Below are 19,592 nucleotides of genomic sequence, written 5' to 3'. Positions count from 1 at the left end.
CGATTACCGCAAGTCTTCAGTTAAAATGTGAGCTCTTTTTTTCCTGCCAGTGGACTTTGGGTATAACCTCAAATAGTGACTGAAAGAAAGGGCTGCCACTTGGTTTTGTTGTACTTTTCCACAAGCTTTAACTCGCTTCTGACATAACTCCTAGCTGATAAATAAACCTTATTTTTGAAGGGAGTCATTGTCAAGATAATGACAGATCCCACTGTGAAGCCAGATCCAGTAAAGAGAAGTAATGCTGTTTTCTAATTTGGTTTGAAATCTTAAAGCGCTCCCTCGTCTTAGCAGAGATACCTAAATGCTGCCTATTTGGCGCTCTATGCAATTCTTAACTACAGTGGCATGCTTGACAATAGCTGCGTACTTACCTGGAACAGTAAAAGCCTCCTGCACTTAAATGAAATACACACAGCAGGTTTGAAGATGAACACAGGAGATGCCTGAATGCCTTTTAGACAACAGTAATTCAGACCATAAACATAATATAGATTGCAATAGTGTATGTAAAGGAGCGCTTCAAATACCAGCCTTTGTATTTTGCAATTCAGCCCAATTGATTCCTAACCTAAAGTAATACTGTACCCAAAACCCAGACTGTTGGATAAACAGAAGAAATCCATCACCGAATCAATGAAGGCGATGCAGAAAAGATACGTTAACTGTCCAGCACGACATGGCTCCCGTGAGCCGAAGCACGTGTGACGGTTATTTCATGTAAGGAACTGGGAGAAATGAAAACGCGTGAAGGATGAATCCTCATCCGTATCACTGAGTGCAGGCCCGCTCTTCGCTCCGCTGAAATCAGGCGCAATTTGCAGCGTGGAGCACCTGCACCTCGGAACAAAATGCAATTTCCAGATTCCTCCGAATTACCGCAAAGCGGGACTTTCTGCTGCCTGGTTAATGGGAGTTTTGTCAGCCATGCTTACCAGACGCAATAAATGGATAATAAATAGTGCGGTCTGCGGACGGCAACAGGCTCCGACAACCCATTAACCAACGAGACATGTTGCACATTCCAGCTTATTAGTCTCATATCCATAATATATTTTAGCAATCTTTCCCTGGCAGGCATTTTCTCAGAACAAACACACAGGTTGGACTTTCATTTTTCATCCCTCTTCAAAATTCCAGAGTGAAAAAGAGCTGGTAGCGAGCCATTAGCGATAATTTGATCCTGTATTTGCACTGGAAATTTTAAATAGTTTTTTTTCCCTGTTGTTCTGCGTACACTTGCTCCCTCGTTGTTTTTCTCCGCAGAGTCATAGAAGAGAATCATAGGATCGTTTAGGTTGGAACGGACCTTTACGATCAAGTCCAACCATGAAGAAGTGAAAGACCTGGGGGGGATTTTGGTAGAGACGGTAACTTGTGCTTTAGCTGAAAGAGGGCAAGAAGGGAAGGGTGCACAGGAAGGGGTGAAGGAGTAAGACAAATCCTCCAAAGGCAGTGCTGAAAAATGAGAGGCTCGTGAGTCAGTTCCGTCACAAAAAGGCAAGCGAGACGAGGTGTCAGTGAGAGAAATCCGGCCGTATGGTTTGAAAGATGCCGACCAGCCGCCAGCAGTGACGATGGCGTCTCGTTGCCCGGGACTTGGGTCATTTGGGACTCGGGGGAAAACGGCAGCAGCGGGACTGCGCACCGCCCATTTCGGAGGCAGGCAGAGGGCAACCGCAGGCAGCGTTCGGGCCGCGCCCGGCGCCGCGCGGCACCAGCCGGAGCAGCCGGGCGGGCCCCGGGCAGGGAGGGGCGGCCCGGGCGAGCTCGGCTCCGGCCGCTTGCCAGGCGCGGCCCCCGCTCCCTGCTCCCTGCTCCCTGCTCCCTGCTCCGCCCCACGGGGCCCCGCGCTGCCCCCAGCCCCGGGGCACGGCCCCGCCCCCCCCGCCGCCGGTGCCCGCGCGCCGGAGCGGCTCCCAGCCTCGCGCCAGCCCGCCAGCGGCGCCGCTCGCGCGCCGGTACCGGGCCCCTCCCGGGCGGGGCGGGGCGGGGCAGCCTCCGCGCGCCGCGGGGCCAATGAGCGCCGGGGCGGTGCCGGGGCGGTGCCGCGCGCGGCGCAAGTTTGCCGGTAGCCGGGCGGGCGCCAATCAGCGCGGGGGCCGGCGGGGCGGGGACCAATGGGCGCGCGGCGGGGCGGGGCGGGGCGGGGCGCGCGGGGCCGGTCCCCGTGCCGGTCCCGGCGCCCCGGGAGCGCCGCGCGAGGCGCGGGGCTGAGCTCCGCTCCGCTCCGCCGCGCAGCAGCCCGGTGCCGGCGCGGTGGGGATGCCTGCCCGCGGGGCGTAGAGGAGCGCCCCGGTGCCCCGGGAGGATGTCGGGGAGCGGCGGAGCGCTGCTGCAGCTGCTGCTGCTGCTGCTGCTGCTGCTGCTGGCGGCCGCGCTGCTCGGCGCCCCGGGGGCCGCGCAGCCGGCGGGGGAAGCCGCCTGCCGCCCGGTCCGCGCCGCCTTCCAGGTGCTGCAGCCCGGAGCCAAGTGGGTGCCCGAGAGCCCCGTGCCAGGTGAGACCGGCCGGCCCGGCCGCCCGCCCGCCGGTGCCCTGAGGGCGGCGGTACGTGGTGCCCGGGCCGCGCGGGGGCGGCGCGAAGCGGCTGCTGCGCCCCGGGCGGGGGGCGCCGGGACGCTGCGGGATGCTGCGGTGCGGGGTGCGAGCTGCCCGCCCTCCCGCCGCCCGCGGGGGCTGCTCTTCCCCGGCAGCGGGGGTGCGGGGCTGCCGGCCGCTCGGGGGTGCGGCCCCGGGGCGGAGATGCCCTCGGTGCGCGTGGCTCTTACTGCTCTCGTTTTGTTTGGGGGGGTCTTTTACCTCGAGGCGGCTCATGGGCAAACTTCTGCCCGCAGAACCAGCCGTCCTCGCGCGCCTCTGTTGCGGGGCTTCTGGTGCCCGGTGCGTGGTGCCCGGGAGAGCGCGGCGTCCCCGTTAGCGAGCAGGGGCACCCCGCACCCCCCGGGGCTCTGCCGGCCCTGCATCTGCCACCAGAGCCCTTTTCCTCAGCGCGCTGCGTGCCCCGCAGCGAGCGTGCGGTGCGAGGGGGATCCCGCTCTGCGAAGATGCTCTGAGAGCATCCGGACCCTCATCCCCAGCCCGCGCGCAAGGGCTGCCGCAGCTCCGGAAAACGGGGCTGGAGCCACGCCGCACGGTGGCACGGCGTTCGCTGAGGTGCGGGGTGCGACGGCCCGGGCGGGAGGTTGTTACGGGCCTGGGCGAGGCGTTACTCTGCATTACAGGTGGCTGCCTGCGTGGTACCGCACCAAACCTCACCGCCTACGCCCTACGAGGCTGCTTTCAGTATATACGCCTCATTCCTATTTTAAAATGTAAGTGAAATACTTGAATTCCCTGCCTTTTAAAGGTCCTTTTGCAGCTTTTTGGTAACTAGGGAGTGTCGGCTCCTCCAGGCGGGTGGCTGCACGCTTGGAGCGTGCGTCCACAGACGGATAGGTTTTGATAGCTGCGTTACCGAGCTGCCCGAAGAACTCGGGTGCTGTTGTGCTAGCTAAATACGCAGCGGAGAATGCCTGCCCTGAAAAGCTTATGATCAAAGTATGAAGAGATAACGGGCAAACGTGACAGGGGAGGTGCAATGAGATCATCGCCAGCAGTAGCTGCTTTTAATAATGATGTGTCGAGTTACATTTCTTGCATTCAGTGTCACACAGGCCAGAAATGCAAGAGTTGCTTCAGCAGCGATCTGCTGCAGTGCAGGAGAGGAAGGGGAGAAGCGGGGTGCCTAGGGCTGGGACTGTAAGGCGTTGCGTCTGCTGGTGCAAATCCCAAATGCTCTGGTCTGCAGGCCTGGAGCAACACCTCAGCTTACCAACAGCTGTGAGATCTAGAGGGAGAGTTTAGATCTACCCCCCCCATCCCCTCCTATCCTTACATCCCCTTCCCATATAATTTTTGACTCTTTTCTTAATGCTCCCCAGAGTAGCTGCAGGAGCAGCATCTCCTCCCTCCACCCCGCAGGGCCTCGGTCTCCCGGTCAGTATGGAGGTAGTGCTGGACATACTTTGCGATGAAATGTTTGCCTGGAGGGTTGCAGGGAGGCTGAGCGGCCGGCAGCCCTGCACCCCAGCTGCCGGGGAAGAGCCGCTCTTATCACCACTAAAATGACAAATTCTTGTTGTTTGTTTGTAATCAAAGAAATGCCTTTCCTTGCTTCTGTGAAAGTCAGTGAAATGTTTGCTTTGATCCCTGAGGTAATCTTTTTTGGAGTGTATTTTTACAGGGAGAGGTGACGGAGGGGTGGGCAGCTGGGTGCTCCGGACGGGTCCCTGCAGGCTGTGCTGCGAGCGTTGAGGGGCTGCAATGTGGTCGGTCCTTCCCCAGAAACCGGTGCCATCCTCCTTCCTGGCCTGGGCTGTGATTGCAGTGGGTGCCGTTGCCCGGGCATCTGCCTTTCCCAGCAGGATTCAGGTTGCTGGAGTTGCTCAGTTGTGCTCTTGCTCCCTGGGAGTCCCAGCTGCATCCCTGGTATTCAGGAGGAGTACGGAGCCCTTTGCCTCTCTGCAGAGCCTGTGGGTAGCTGGATCAATATCTCCTAACAGGGCTGGTGTTTCAAGTGAATGCTTCCAGCTTGTTATGATGATAAAGTTCCCACATATCAAATAGAAAGTGGATTTTACATTTGCCTAAGTACATAAACTTGATCATAATTAAAGCAATGACTGCTTGCTTATACCTTGGATCTGGCCCATCTTGCATGACTGTGTAGTAATTACACTTCAGAGCACTCGCTTCTCCTAGTAGCAGCTGCATAAATCTCTGTAATAGGGGAACATCACTCACGGACTATTTTCCAGGCTTCTGTTTATTGCTTTTCTTCCTTTCATACATCTGTCAATTAAAAAAAGTTCTGGAGTTCCCAGCCACAAATCACCGTGGAATCAATTCTGAGAACCTTTGCCTATAGATCATATCAACCTGGAGAAACCAAGGGTCTAAACAACTTATTTAAAATATGGGGGTTTTTTTGACAGAAAGAAAACAATGACTTCTGGAAGCCACATTTTGCATTATAAGCGGTTGTGGCTCAAGGTGTAAGTGGAGGAAACGCTGCCGAGTTGCAACACACGCAGGAGAAATGTCCCACGGCTCCGTTTAACGGGATCAGCGGTGCGTGGGCTGGGGCACATTGGCACAGTGTTCCCCGTGGAGAAGCCCAGCCACACCAGCCTGATACTTTTAATTAAAAAAAAAAAAAAAAGGCAATTCTGATAAATGTGAGGGAAGTGTCATGCTGTTTCATGAGCGGTATTAATGTTCCCGGAGTAATTGTAGCTGAAGGCGTGCATCAGGCAGCGAGCAGAAACTTGGTCTCCTCCAGTTCTGCAGCCTGGGGACCAGGTTTTTGCAGCTCCGGAGCATGCTTTGGCGTGCTCGGAGGTGGGGAGCAGCACGACCTACCTACTGTCAGCTGCAGCTGACTGTTTGGAGGGGTGGGAGGATGTAATTCATGCCAACAGCTCCACTCGAGCTAGATGAGAGGCCTTGTGCTGGAGAGGAGCGACGGCAGGGTGATGGGAGAGGGCTTTTCATAGGCTTTTCTGAAGTTGAGACTTAATACCAGCTCGTGAGCCAGCCTGTAGTTCTGCCTGGCGTAACTTCCTCAGCTGCTCACATTCATTAATAACTAAATTCTCTTTTTCTTACACTGCCTGTCTTGGTTTTCTTCTTTCTTTTGTCTTTTGCCTGCATAATTTCTCATGTATAAACAGTAACTCAAATTTCCATATTTTCCTGGTCTGTTTTTCTTTCCTCTTTGCCATTCAGATTTCTTTGTGTTTGTGGTGATGCTCCAGATAATTGGGCTGGTGTACGTGGGTAGAGGGGAAGGGGCGAGTTGCTGCCTTGCCAAGACGGGCAGAGGGGATGGATGTCTCTGCCCCTGGTTGCGTGGAAGCTGAGGAATATTTTTCTTGGCAGAAATATCTGCCGGTGGGTCTGTCTTCCTCCTCCCACAGGGGAGTGCAATTTCCAGCTTTTTGGTTCATTCTGTTGGATTTACCCTAAGAAAATAGGGGAGATTAACCTTTTGCTTTTGGAGTTGAGGTGTAAAGCTTTACAACTGGCTGGCTGAGCGTGTTAAGATCTCATCTCTCTTTTCTTCTTTTTGGCAGCTGGTATGTCCCACCGTACAATTTGAAAACTAAAAATCCCAACTCTTTCCACTGGACTCGATGCACCTTTTGCTCACAAGCTGGCTCCCTTTGTACTCCTGCTCTTTTATTCTGTTTTTCCTGAGTGGGACTAATGATGCTCCTCCCCGTGCAGCCTTTCTGTTCAGCTTAGTGTGGTGGTTCAAGATCTTAGTTTACTAGATAATTGACTTTTCTGTTCTTAATTATTTCAGGCTTGCAAGTTGCTCTCTGGATAGTTAAGAAAGCAGGAGCAGAACCCTAAAATTTAGTAACCTCCCCAGGCAGTGGTTTTATAGTGAGATCATTAATTTTATTTTTTTTTTCCCAGGGGTTAATTTTAACAACATCCTGAAGAGTGTTCTTCCTAGTCTTTGGAATGGCTGTAGGGTGTGTGCGTGTGACTGTAAGAAACCTGTATGGTAGTGGGTGCCCACAAATTAACTCCATATTTTTGATGACAGTATTGTTGATACATTTATACATTTGTTAGGCAGAAACCTCTCTGGTTTCTCCATAACTTCGTCTTTTAAAAGATGCGGTGTTATAGAGCGTTATATTTGTGTGGCAGTCATCTGGCTGACATTGGATTCCTCCCCAAGTCTTGCAGAGTCAGGTGGCCTTGTGAAACACAAGATGGAACACAAAATAAAGGATAATTAAGCGGTAATAAATATCGCATACTGTTCCAACTTTAATCACCTATTGAATGAGGTTGCTTATAATTTCTATCTCTTTAATTAGGTTTTAAAAAGATCAGCACTTAACCTGGGTTTTGAACAGTCACATTTCCTTTTGCCTCCAAATGCTGAGCATTAAAAGGCAGTGACAGATGCACCACACCCTAGTCATGTAACTTAAAAGAAGGGTTTTAATAAAAAAAAAAAAAAACAGAAGTATCGAAATAGCTGGGGGAAAATCTACATTTAAAGGTTGAATCACTGCTTTTATCTGTTCAAAGCATGATGCTGACTGCGAAACAATTGGAGAAAGAAACTTAACACAAAGCAGCAGCTTTCCTATGTGTAATATTAACAAACTGGTGAGCTAAGAGGCTGGGATGAAGCCCTCCGGCATTTCCAGACCGCAGAAGGTGAAGGGTGCCGTTGGACGGGGGAGCAGAGCCCTCCTGTCGCATGGGGAGAGGCTGCAGTAACGTAATATTAAGCAGAGCCAGGTTCTCATTTTGGCAGTGCCTGGGGTGAATTTGGGGGGAATGTTAATCTGATTTAAGCTGTGGTTGGATCTGGGTGGGCAGGCTTGCGTGCCCCAGTGGAAAGCACGGCTTGTCTGCCTGTATCTGATGACAGGGTTGGAGCTATCCTGGCATGCTTAAAATCAAAATGCAATCCTTCAGCCTCATGAAGGAGTTCACAACTGCCTGCAGATGATCTCAAGGGGTTTTTTTGACATTTAATCCGCTGAAATTATTTTCACTTCTGCTGTACTAACCATCTATCTGTGGGAATAATTGTACATCAAAGTCAAATTTAATGCTTTAAATTCACTGCTACCTGGTCTTCAGTAAAAATTCCCTGTATCAGAAGAAGGAGGAAGAAGTAGGGTGCTGCTGAAATTACTGCAGCTGTGGAGATTAGTTTTGTCAGCTAGGAGCATATGCAAAATTACTGGAGCATTTACACTGCTGTTCCCCAAGATGGCATAAATGGCACAGCGCTCTGATGGTGCCTGGCGTCCGCGCGCCTGTGGAAGGGACGGCATCCAGCTCCTTTTCACCCATGGGAGTTGAGTGTCGGAGGGTCAGGCTCCTGTGCTTAGCATTGCATCCGTATCACTAATCTTGCAAAGATTGGTATGTGAGCATCCAAATGCAGTTTAATAAAACTGTTGGAGTAATTCGTGGGACGCTTTCTTTCCAAAAATGAATTTGTAATGATTTATAGCAAAAGGAGGAGGTTGTTTGCAAGGGCTGAGACTGGCATTACAAGGTGTAATGGCTTGAAACTTTAAGAAAAAGGGGGTGTGTATGTTGGGAGATAAAAACAGTCTTAACAGCAAGGGCCATTAGGCAGCGGAATGGGCTTTGCTATCTCGCAAGTTGGAGCTATCACTAGAGGTGTTTGTGTTAGATAAAATGCTTAGAGGGGGTGGATTGGGAGGCAGGGGGTAGGATTTGATGACTCACAGGACGTTTTCCATTGCATTTATTGAGCCAAGACCATGCAGCAGTTTAATTCACGCTAATGTCTGATCCGTAGGCTTGCGGTGTGTTACCAGGCATTCGTGTGTCTCCATCCACCACGCTTCTGGAGCACGCGTGGTTTACACGGCTCCTAGCGCTTGGGGTGCCGGATCTGGGGCTCTTGGGTAGTGCTGCAGCGTGAGTGCAGAAGAGGGTCCTCCAAGCAATGGCATGAATAAACCCCAAACGTATTTGCGGGTCAAAAAGCGCTGTCCCTGTTTCATTGGTGTCTGCTGGGGCTGGGGTCAGTGGGGTGGGTTAGTGGCTCCTGGGGGACCGGGGTCCTGGGCATCAACACCTCCTTTTCTTACTATTGGGACTTGCAGATGGGACTGTTTGGGTCTGCTCGCCATCTGGGAAAGCCATAAACAGAAAATAGCTGGCAGATGGGAGCCAGGCCCCTGTTCCCTGGCCCTCTGTAGCAACCAACGAGCTGCGCCAAGAAGGACCTTGTCCCTGGTAGCTGATAAGAGCCTGTCCTGCCTTCTATTGACCTGTTGCATTTACCATGACGTTTCTGGTCATCGGTGGCTATCTCTGTAAAACGTTTTAAGCTGTCAGAGTTAATTCCCAGGCTTTTTCCTCCTCCTCCGTGATTGCTCTGCTACAGCAGGCGTCTGTCTTTACTTCACAAAAATAAAAATCCATTTAAGGGGAGAAATTGGCTTAATTGCTAAAAAGAAGGATGGGAAGTGGGTAGATGACCTTGCTGCTTCCTATCCCTGGCTTTCACTTGCACAGATCTCTTAATTGCCAACTCTCAGATTTTCTATATTGGTATTTCCATTAATCGTGGAAGGCTCTTTTTTTTTTTTTTAATTTGAAATGTGTCCTAATGTAATAAATGTAGGAGGAAATAAGCTTTGTATTAACAAGAAATTTATGGCTGTATTGTACTGTTACAGGGACCATGCTAAGCCTTTTTGCGGTGTAAGTTGACTTGGACTTGACTTTAAAAAACCTCTTTAACTTGCTGTTATATAACCGCGTGTCTCATTAATGCAGTGTCTTGCTGTTATGCGGTTTTATGGTCCCTGTTATTTTTTCAATGCATGAAATGCCTGTCCCTGTGCTCCTCTGGAGTGGTTCATGAACTGCTGAGACTTGATCTTTAGATGTCAGTGGTGCTGGCTCTTTGTCGGAGAGCTTGATGAAGGAATTTACCCTGTTTTGCAGAAGGGGAAACTGAGGCAGCGGGTAGGGATGGAGCTGGGATGGTGGTGTGGGTCCAGCCTTGGGCTGTGCCTCTTTCTCCCTCTTCGCCATGCGTTGTTTTGCAGCGACGGCAGGACTTGCATTGGTTAAAGCTCCTTTCTGCATGTGAAATGCCCGTTGCACACCAAGTGTTTCACAATGTTTTTCCCAGGCTGTGCCAGGGGAAGGGATGGGGCTGGAGGGAGGAGGGTTTCTGCTGTCGCTGCTCCCCAGCCCTGACAGCTGTTTTTCCCTCGTCAGTGTGCATGATTCTTCTTCAGGAGGTACACGATTGAACTGACATTAATATTAATCCTGTTCTTCTAGAGTACACTTACAAAAGTGACTTTTGACACTTTCTAGTAATTAGTGAGAGAGTGGATGTGGTAAAAGACTCTTAGGAAGGAGAGGAGAGGGGAACCTGGAAGGATGGGTAAAACCCTTCCAGAGCAAAGATCTAAATTACCAGACTTGCTTTTATTGAGGGGGAAAAAAAACCCCTCTGTAGCAAATGGGAAGGCAGAGCGAGGGCTGAGGGGTGTGTGGAGCCTTCAGCCCTGTCTGGGTTGTTGGTTGCTGGCTTGGGGACTGCTTCCTAATCCTGGTTCTGCGCAGTGCTGAGTCTAATGGGGAGCTGCTCCTGCTCTGGCGTGCCAGGGGCACGCTGCAGTTTGGGTGGTGCAGACCGAAATGGAAGGTTCTCGCTGCTGTCTGGCCCTGGATAGCCATTTTTAATGGAGTTGTTGCTTACTCTTTGAGTTTCTAACAGCAGCGTCAGATTAGATGTGTTTTGCATGATGAGGGCTATTTGCTTTGGTATGAGCTTGTTGCTCTGCTTTGTTTGCGGGGCCACAGTTTGCTATTGGAAGTTGATTGAGTCTTTTTGTTGCTGCCACTTCTAGCTCTTCTATTCCATCTTCTCCTGTTGTCTGAACCCAAAAGATTAATATTTTTTTTCCCCTAGATTTTATTTATCACCTTTTAGCTAACCACGCTTTTCCTAAAATGGAAGCTAACTGTGTCTCCTACCTCCAGGCGTGGGAGCTTTGGGTTTCTACATTCCCAAAGTATTCCCAAAGTTTAGCATCACTGGTCAGTGCTTTGAGTTGCAGCTTGAGACACCAGAGGAAGCGATGCTCCTCTTGCCTTTGTACCCTGGCTTTTGCACCGTTCTTGTGAAAGGGTGGAGGTGCTGCCGGTGCAGTGGCACGGCTGCCGCTGAAACAGCGCTTGCCTTTTGCAGTGCTCAGTGCACGCCTCCGGACCTGTCCCTCTGCAGCGGGACTTGCACAAATGAAGCGATGGACCTTGGGCTTTACCTGTTGCGATGGAGGAAGGATGGGATGGTGAAACTGGTGGGATGACTGAGGAGCTGTGTACAATTTAGAAGTCCGCACCAAAAAAAACCCCCAGTAGTAAATCATCATTGTTGTGCATTCCTATTGTTACTGTTACTGCTGTGGATACAAAAGGATGGAGACTGCAGGTGAATAACACAGTTATTTGTTTTAAGCTCGTTTCAAGTCTTTATGCAAATTACAAGCATATCCTGGTGCTGAACTACCTGTATTGCTCTATTCATTGTAAATCCACAGCTTCAAATCCTGGCTCCTTTTTCCATCCCCTGCTCCATTTCTGGCTGCCTGCAGCTCCTTACGGATGTGCTGGTAGGCATGCGGGAGACAGCAGGGCGATGCTCTGTATCGCTCTGCTCCGCACCGGCACATCGGTGGATGGAGTGTGTGGGAGCTAAAGCAAGCAGCGTGCTGGCAGGTGTGCACAGCAGGCTCTTGGGGGCTATTGCTCAGCAGTCCTGGCTCTGCCTTATCACTCTTCTCCTTCGGCTGAGCTGCTTGCTCAGGACAAATTCCAGAAATGTCATCAATTTGCCCAAACAGTAATTGCACTGATACCAATGTATGGAGTTGGTTTCCTCTCCGTTCCCAGCAATTCTACCTCCTAATGCAAATTTTCTGCCCTTCTTGTGTCTCTCTGCAGGGTCCGATCTGCAAGTATGTATCCCGAAGGGCTCCACATGCTGCTCGAGGAAGATGGAGGAGAAGTACCAGGCAACAGCCCGCCTGAACATGGAGCAGCTCCTGCAGTCTGCCAGCATGGAGCTGAAGTTCCTCGTCATCCAGAATGCCGCTGTCTTCCAAGGTAAGCGCTGGGAGGTGGTCCAGGCGTGCTGTGGGAGGAGGCGGCACTTCTGCTCCTCTTTCTCAGCACCAGGCAATCAGAAGTGCAGGTGGCTGGAAGCTTTCTGTTAATTTGTTTTCATATGTTTGTATATATTAAATATGCTTATTTATGATAAATAATACACCTGGTTTGGTATATGGCTGCTCTGCAGGACTTGTCCTAAATATTCCTGTAGCTGAAACAGCAAATGTAAATTTAAAGACTAAACCTCTCCAAGTGCAAATTTAAGAATAAATGAAAAACCCACTTCTCCAAGAATTAAATTATCTGTGCAAGCACCAGCTTGTGTGATTCTGCCAGTCCCAAAAACCATGTTGCAGCGATGTGATCTGGTTGCAAACCCAGTGTAATGGTTGGTAAGCATCTGGCTAAAATGTGTGTATTGATTATTGTTATCCACCACAAAACAGAGTTGGTTTTTCCATGTGAAGGTGGGTAGAGGCTGCCTTGTTCACAAGTGTGGTCCCTGGTGCTCCCCGTGGGATATTTGAGTGCTTGGTAACCTGATGCCACACTACATGGTGGCAGCTCTCTTCTTTTTCTAATGATAATGTAATGTATTGTCTTTTTAGCAAAACTGGCCTTTGACGAATATTTTCTACTGTGGATACACACCAGTTTGTGTAACTTAAATCTGCAGACATTTTTTTAGGGCCTTTACGCAAGCAAAACTTATTCCATCCATGGTTAATGTGCAGTGAAATGATTGCTTGTTTGTTGGGCGCTCTGCTATTGAGGTTCCATAATTCTGTATTAATGGCATTTTTTCCAATATTTAAAAAAAGGCATGAGCAATCAAGCATTTTTTCCTCCATGCTGATATTTTTGCAGAATAATCTATTTACTTTTGTTCATGCCTCACTAACAGCAAGACCCAAAGCCTGCTGAAGCTTGTGGGATCATGGCAAAGCTCTGTTCTGGTCCACAACTGACTGATGAAGTCTAATGTGTTGTTTTTCTCAACATAAGCTCAAATAAATTGCTGAGGAGGTAACAGCATATTTTTTTTTTTTCCAATGCTTCTTAATGCAGTGACCATTAAGTTCCAATTCAGCTAAACAGAATGGGGTAAAACTAATGAGAGATTGCTTTCCTAGGCATTGGAAATGTGCACTAGCTTCAGAAATGGTGAATAACCTGGCCAGAATACAGAATGTCTACCTCCTCCCATACCATTTGACAACGTTACCGTTGTAACGTTAGAGTTTTTATTGTGTGTAGGAATGACACCCTATGTTACTACAGGTTGTGCATAGCGTAGCAGAGTGGGGTGCTCTAGCTCTGAACTTTCTGTGTCTTCTGGAGAGAGTTGAATCCCTTGCTCTGACTTTTTCTTTTTTCCCTTCCTTTTTTTTAACTGTGATTTCCATCTTGGCCATGAGAGCCCTTTCCCTGCACAGGGGTTTTGGAGCTGATGTTGCTGAATGCCGAATTGCCATTCTTCTTGATGGTGGGGAAGAAGAGAATTTAACTGAAGAGTTCCTGACCACTTCTGCATATAAAAAAGATCATGACTAACTTTAAAGATCTTTTGCAATCCCACTGTAGAAGAGGAATTCCTGGCTGGAACCATTGAGGAGCTCACTTTAATTACCTTGTATAAAGTGTTTTGGACTTGGAAGGGCAATTCAGTAGACTTTGAAAATCGTGTACTTTTGTTATCTTTACAGACTTTGAGACTAAATTTAGAAGAACACATTTTTTTAATAGGTGAATCTTTTGATCGCTGCTTGTTTAAGAGTCTTTTGATGGCTGCAGTGCCAGAGGCTGTTCCAGCTATAGAAATTGCGCTTGGACGCAACATACGGCAGTCTGATTTCTTATTTCTTGGCACTGCTTATGGTAGGGGACAGGCTTCTGTCTCAAGACATCACTAAGGGATCTGGCGCTGGGGTGTGATGTCTCAAATCAAACCCCACCAGTGTGCCGTTTGCTTCCTCCCACATTGCCAAGGTACGTGCTATGGCAGCTGGTTGCAGGTGGGAAAACTTGCTGCCGCCCTGGCCCAGCTGGGGAGCGTAGGATGCCCGTCGCAGGGGTGCGCATGGGGCTGTGCAGGCTGCGCTCAGCTACAGGGGGGATGCTGGAGCGGTCAGGGAAGAGGCGCTCGCAACCGCGGTTGGAGCCCCCGTGGCCCCTGAGCATCTCCTGCAGGTCCTGCTCCCAATGGTGTTTCCGCTCCAAGCTGGGGACAGATGCCCTGTGGCTTCACGAGCTGGGACCGTAGGAGCAGGATAGCTCAAAGCAATGCCAGCTCTCACATGCATGCTCTGGCAAGGGAGAAAGCTCTCTGCGTGTCTTGCGTTGGGTTGGACCCTGGCATCTGCTGGGGACTCTGCACAGAGGGTGGGTAATTGCACAGCTCTCTAGAGCGGGGTAATGTGTTGGTATGGAAACATCTCCTAACCACTCATATTAAAAACACAAGCGTGAAACCCTTCAGAGTTAATTTTAATATTTTTAGCCTGGCATCTAAAGGGATTGCTAGTCTGACAAACAAAATCTCACCCAGATGTTATTATTTTGCACCAAATTTAATTTCTTCCCGCTGAAGCTAGAGCAGCATCTCTGCTCATAAAGATCAAGGGAAATTGTCTGGCATTTACAGAAAATCTCATCCAGGCCTATCTGTTACAATGTTCACTTAGCAAAGTTTATTAGATTATTAGCTTTAGACCCTTGGGCTTTTTCTTTATTGCAGTTAAGAAGGAAAAATCCCAACCAAAAAAATCCTCCCTTCACTAAATTTAAATGGTACAATTAGCTCCTGGTCTTATCTTATGGGCATTTTTAAAAATTATGAAGATGATTTAAGTAGTGATTTAATCCTTTGGAAACTTGCTGCATTTGACAGTGTTAAAAAGGACTGTAGCTTCCTTGACTGCAGTTAAATCTTACTCTAGGATTTCTTCAGGGGCAGGTTTTTTCACTTTCATGCGGTGTAACCGTGCTGGTATCTGCCCGTGTGTGCACCTCCCGGTGCAGGTCCTCAGCCGACGGCAGCTCCGTTGCGTACGTGCTGAACCACATTGCTTCAAAACTTGCTCGTATGTCTTTTTCAAGTGACGTTTAGTATTGCTCTCATCCAAACTAATGAGTGAGTTAGTGCAACTAACCTGCGGTGGCAAGCAGCGAGAGCCCTGCCCACAGTTTGCTTTCTCCCCTCTCTTTCTCCTGAGCTTAGATCTTGGCTGTTTGGGGGGGTTTCTGGCCCTGCCACCACCCAGTCTTCTTCTATTAAAATACCAGAAAAAGCCCTCAACAAAGTCTATTGATTTCCTAAATATTACATCTGAATCTGTGAATATTTCAGCTTTGTGAAAGGTAAACTTGAACAGGAAAATACCAGGGGCGTTCTTGTTTTGGTTTTGTGGGTTTTTTTTTTTTTTCCTCCTCCTTTCCCCCACTAAAGAGGTCGGTTCCCTGGGGTTGGGTTGTGTGGATGTTTATCAGTCTGGTGCCTCCTGCTTCCTAAGTTTGGGAATTTTCTTTTGAGTGATCACTTAATTTCTTGTCCTGTGTATTGACCATGTTGCACTGTGGATAACAGAAAATTAAAGCTATTGCAGCTGCTCAGATGCAGCTCTTACGGTACACTCCTCCTAGTTCTTTGTCCAAGGAAAAAGGTCCAAGGGGAGATACTGCAACACTATAAGGCACAGAAGGACCCTCCAAGGGAAGAGGAGCATCTGCAACCATTGCTTTGTGTAGGACTTGCTGGTAATCTTCCCCCTCCAGCAAGTGTGAAGCACAGCAGTGGGAGAGCTGACTACTAGGGGCTGCTTCTGCCGGAGTAATGCAGTGTGCTTGTGGAGAAAGCTGCTTTCATTATTTGAAGTGATTGCTCAAATAAGCCATCAGCAGGATCTCGTGTTGCCCTTCTGCAGCCTCTGCTGCTGATGCTGGTCAAATCCTGGAGTGGCCTCTCTTTGCGTGGTGCAAAGGCCAGGCTGTCGGCGCATGCCGGTGGCTGCTCTGTGATCTCCTTGCAGTGAGAGGCTGCTGGAGCCAGCGGGGTAGCCGTGGCGTAAGTATTGAGGTACACCATATGCCTGTTTCTGACCCTGAATCTAGCTGCCCCGACACTTGCGTGGGTGCCGGGCTTGCTTCCACCACTTCCCAAATAGCTGCTGTGGGGCTGCGGAGCTGCTGGGACTTGGTTGGAAATGAGGGGGACGCTGGGAAGGCAGGAGTGCAATTACCTGAACTGGGAAATTGGCTGGGATGCTGCAGTTGAATCCCCCTTGGTGAAAGCCTGTAGAATGAAATTGAGACCTGATCTGTTCCCTCTCAAAGGCAACGGCATTTAACTTTCTGCAAATGGGAGCTGGAAGGCAAAAGGAGCTCTGCTGGGCACCCAAGGGGAGCTTGCAGGGGCTATGGAGATTTGAGGGGCTTTTAGGATGTGTGTTTCAGAGTAGTTTCTAGGAAGACCATGATAAATCAATACAGATAAACCTGCCTGTACGTGTACTGTATTCGTGGGAGAAGCCTGTTTCTTCTCCCCTCTGGAGCTGAGCCCTCGGTGGTTCTGGTGGAGCAGGCGGCGTGGGGAGGACGTCGATGCATCTCCCCTTGCGTGCTGCGGTAGGATAAAGGCAGAGCTGTAACTCTTAGCCCTACCAGGCGGCTCTTGAAGGCTGTAAATTCTCCATTAGGCATAAATGCAGCCATTTTGGTTATTTATAGCTGTTTACACTATCCATTCATATCTGTCAGGAATGAAGGCGGTTTTGACATTGCAAGCTTCTATCAGGTTATCTTTAATCAGTTTAGAGGCACCTAAGCCACAAATATATCAAATAGCCGATCCTAATGTTGGAGTCCTCTAAAGTATGACTGAATTATTTATTTTGTTATGATGAAAATGTCTGGGCTTTATTGGGTTTTCTTTGAAGAACTTGATTCTGCTTGAAGTCTGGAAGATAAAAGATCAGCGATTGTCTCTCCAAGTTTCTTATTCTGAATCCTTCAAGGCTTTTCATTTTTCAGGAGCTGCTGTTACTACTTTAGAGTCAAGGTGAGGAAGCTGAGATTTCTTTTATTCTATTAAGGAGGTTTAAGCATATAAAAACTTTTATCTTTACTAATTATACCTTGCACGGGTAAATCCAAGATGCACGCAGCGTCAATTATGTGAGAAGAGATGGGCTGCGTGGTGGGAGCTATTGCACATTAATTGCTGAGAAGGGTCCACTGATACCAGCGCTGCCCAGCAGAGCTTGTGTCTTATCGTTTGGAATAGTTTAATACTCCGTTGTCTTTAAGCCAATTAAGTCTGGCGATGCAGGAGAGCCTTTCAGGTGTCAGCAGTAGGAAGAGCCGTGGTGGACAGGCTTTAGCACCGTGCTTCCTGAGGGACTTCGTCCTTGGCTGTGCTGCAGACCGCTGTTGCTTACAGGGGAAGAGATGGTGATATGGAGCAAGTGGGAGAAGCCTCTAGCTTGAAAAGTTAGTAAGTATTTCTTATTATGTAAAGCAGTGGAGGTGAGAGGTGCTGAGGGTCAGGAGGTCTTGGGGTTGAGCTGTCCCTGCAGAGGGGAGATGTGCCCTGGGGACCCGCGGGGCCACAGTCACACTGCGTGCCTGGGTTCAGATGTCTACCAGTGTGCAGGCTCGGACCATCGGGCAGGCTTCTTACGCAGATTTGCTATGCAGCACAAAAGTGATTATGCCTAACTAAATAAATTTTTTTTGAAAAAAAAAAAGATACTTAGCAGTAGTCAAATGTGGTATGAGTGGGGTGGTCAGCTTAATAGCTGCAGGTGTGCTGTGAAAAGTGCATGTGAAAATGTGAACTCTTGCTTGTGGGCCTGTAAAATATTAAGCTGACATTTTAGAGTGGACTCAAAGAATTGAATTTGTTTTTTGAAGAGAATATTAGAACTCTAATTAGACTTCTCAAGTAAATAAGCACCACAAATAAATCTCTGTATCATCTTATAATTCCTGTGCCTAATTAGTCCTCTGCTAACCAAAGTCTTGCTGCATCCTTCTGTGATGCACCTATCTCCACAGAGGCAGTTCTCCTCTCTGAAAGCTGCTTGTTTTGTTGTTGTTGTTTTATTTTTTTTATTAATGAGTATTTAAAATAGGAATTGTCTCTCTGGGTCAATTCAGGCCAATATTCTGCCTTTGGCAGTGGTTCCTGCCAGATGCTTTGGATGCACAAAGTTTGTAGTAGAAAACTATGGCGATATGTTTCCCAGGTTGATAACGACGTTCTAAACCAATGATTACAGGTAGGTGGAATGAGCTGTCTGCATAATGAGATCTCTGGTTGTCAGAATTGGTCTAGGGAGGTAATGTTTCCTTTCAAATAACCAGAACTTATTGTTCATAAATCACAGTTAATCTGTTTATTACACTAGCATACGAAGCTGGAAGTCTGGAGTGTGCTATAATGCTTAGCTTTAGGAGCAGAGCTGTAATAGTAGCAGCAGTTTCAAATGATTTGAAATTGGGGGATCAGCAAAATGCAGGAGTTCGTGGAGGCTCTGGGCATTAAAAATGACTGCTGAGGATTGATGAGTTTCTTTAACAAATTGTAAAATCCATCATGCAGGAGTTAGGGCATGAAACTGCCCTCCTGAGCCACATAAACCATGGGTTTGGAAGTATTGCGTGACAGTGCACACTACCGGGAAGGGAGAGTTTGAAAGATGTTTGGTTTAGCTCTTGTTTCTTCCTCTTGCTTGCCTGGAGTTTAAATGCTAGCACGGCATTGGCATGCAGCTCGCCAGGCTCTGGGTGTCCTGGATGGGGCTGCTCCCAGGAGGAGCCTTTCAGTGCTCCTCATGGTGCTGAGCCTGAGACGTGGGGCTCTCCTCTTGCCTGGGAATGACTCTCTCTCCTCTGCTTCAGTCTATACCAGGGTGGTTGTGTTTCCCATGATCTTCCAAAATCCCAGTGCATCTCGGACAACTTTGCGCAGCCCTTGCTCGCAGCTGGTGGAGAGCTTGGCATGCCTCCTTGGGGTGCTTCCTTGCAGGAGGGAGCTTGTTGGCTTTTGCTGCTGTTTCCCTGCGTCCCCATTTGGGCTCTGCAATGTACCCCCACACCAGTGGCCTCTTGTGCACCCATCTGCGTTTCCATGTGGAGAGGGCCTCTTTGGGGCCCCCATGTTGGGCATCCACAGCCTGGCTGCTGCAGGAATAGGCTGCATCGTGCCCTTTGCAGAGGTCTGGAAGCTAGCAGTGACTCCCTGGCACATCTGTGGAGGAGTGAAGTGTGTGCAGTGGGAGATGTCCCCAGCCCTACAGTCCCTGCTTTTGGGGTCTTCGTGACTTGAAGGGTGCAGCCATGGGGAATTGTGTGTGGTTGAGATCCCTTCTCAGTGTCCTGCATCTCTTTGTTTTTCCCCTGCAATTAAATACTGCTGACACCCTTCCCCTCATCGGTGAAATGAGGCTTGGAGGTTAATAGGGGCTTTTTTAACTGCCTACATGCTGCTTCAGCAGTTTTTAAACTTTGCGCTTGGTGTCTGGGCTTAATGGTCCCCAATTCAGAGTGTGTGAAGGAATTCCTGGATACCTGGGGGCCTTTCTTTGGCTGCCAGGGTACTGTCTCCTGCCAGCTCTGCCACTGTTTTTCTGCTGTGAAAGGGGATGGTGCTCCCCTGCTTCCAAGGGGCATAGGGAGGCGTTAGCTGTGGGCCCCCTGGGGCTGATCCCTGGGCAGGGCCGTGGCAGATGCTGCACCCATGTCCTCTTGTGTCCGTGGTTCTCTGCCTCCGGAGGAGATGTGGACCTTCTGGATGGGGAGGTGTCTGGGCTGGGTCGCTGCGGGAGCATCATGGCCTTGCTGAGATGGCTGCGGCGTCTCCTGCAGCTCCTCCACGTCTGCGTCCCTGCGTTGTGCA

The 19,592-nt window shown here is 49.4% G+C and overlaps 1 protein-coding gene across 1 annotated transcript in view; it reads left to right on the top strand.

The window, feature by feature from the left end:
* Positions 1-2,311: 2,311 nt before the first annotated feature.
* Positions 2,312-19,592, top strand: part of GPC3 (glypican 3) — a 153,198-nt gene continuing 135,917 nt past the window's right edge. The window contains exons 1-2 of the mRNA XM_075720799.1: positions 2,312-2,498; positions 11,528-11,689. Of these exons, the coding sequence (XP_075576914.1) occupies positions 2,312-2,498; positions 11,528-11,689 (349 nt within the window). The remainder of the gene's footprint in view (positions 2,499-11,527; positions 11,690-19,592) is intronic.

This window comes from Pelecanus crispus, chromosome 13 (assembly GCF_030463565.1).
Source record: "Pelecanus crispus isolate bPelCri1 chromosome 13, bPelCri1.pri, whole genome shotgun sequence".
In the NCBI taxonomy this organism is placed as follows: domain Eukaryota; kingdom Metazoa; phylum Chordata; class Aves; order Pelecaniformes; family Pelecanidae; genus Pelecanus; species Pelecanus crispus.
The sequence above is the reverse complement of the archived record's forward strand: the minus strand, read 5'-3'. Positions and strand labels throughout refer to the sequence as shown.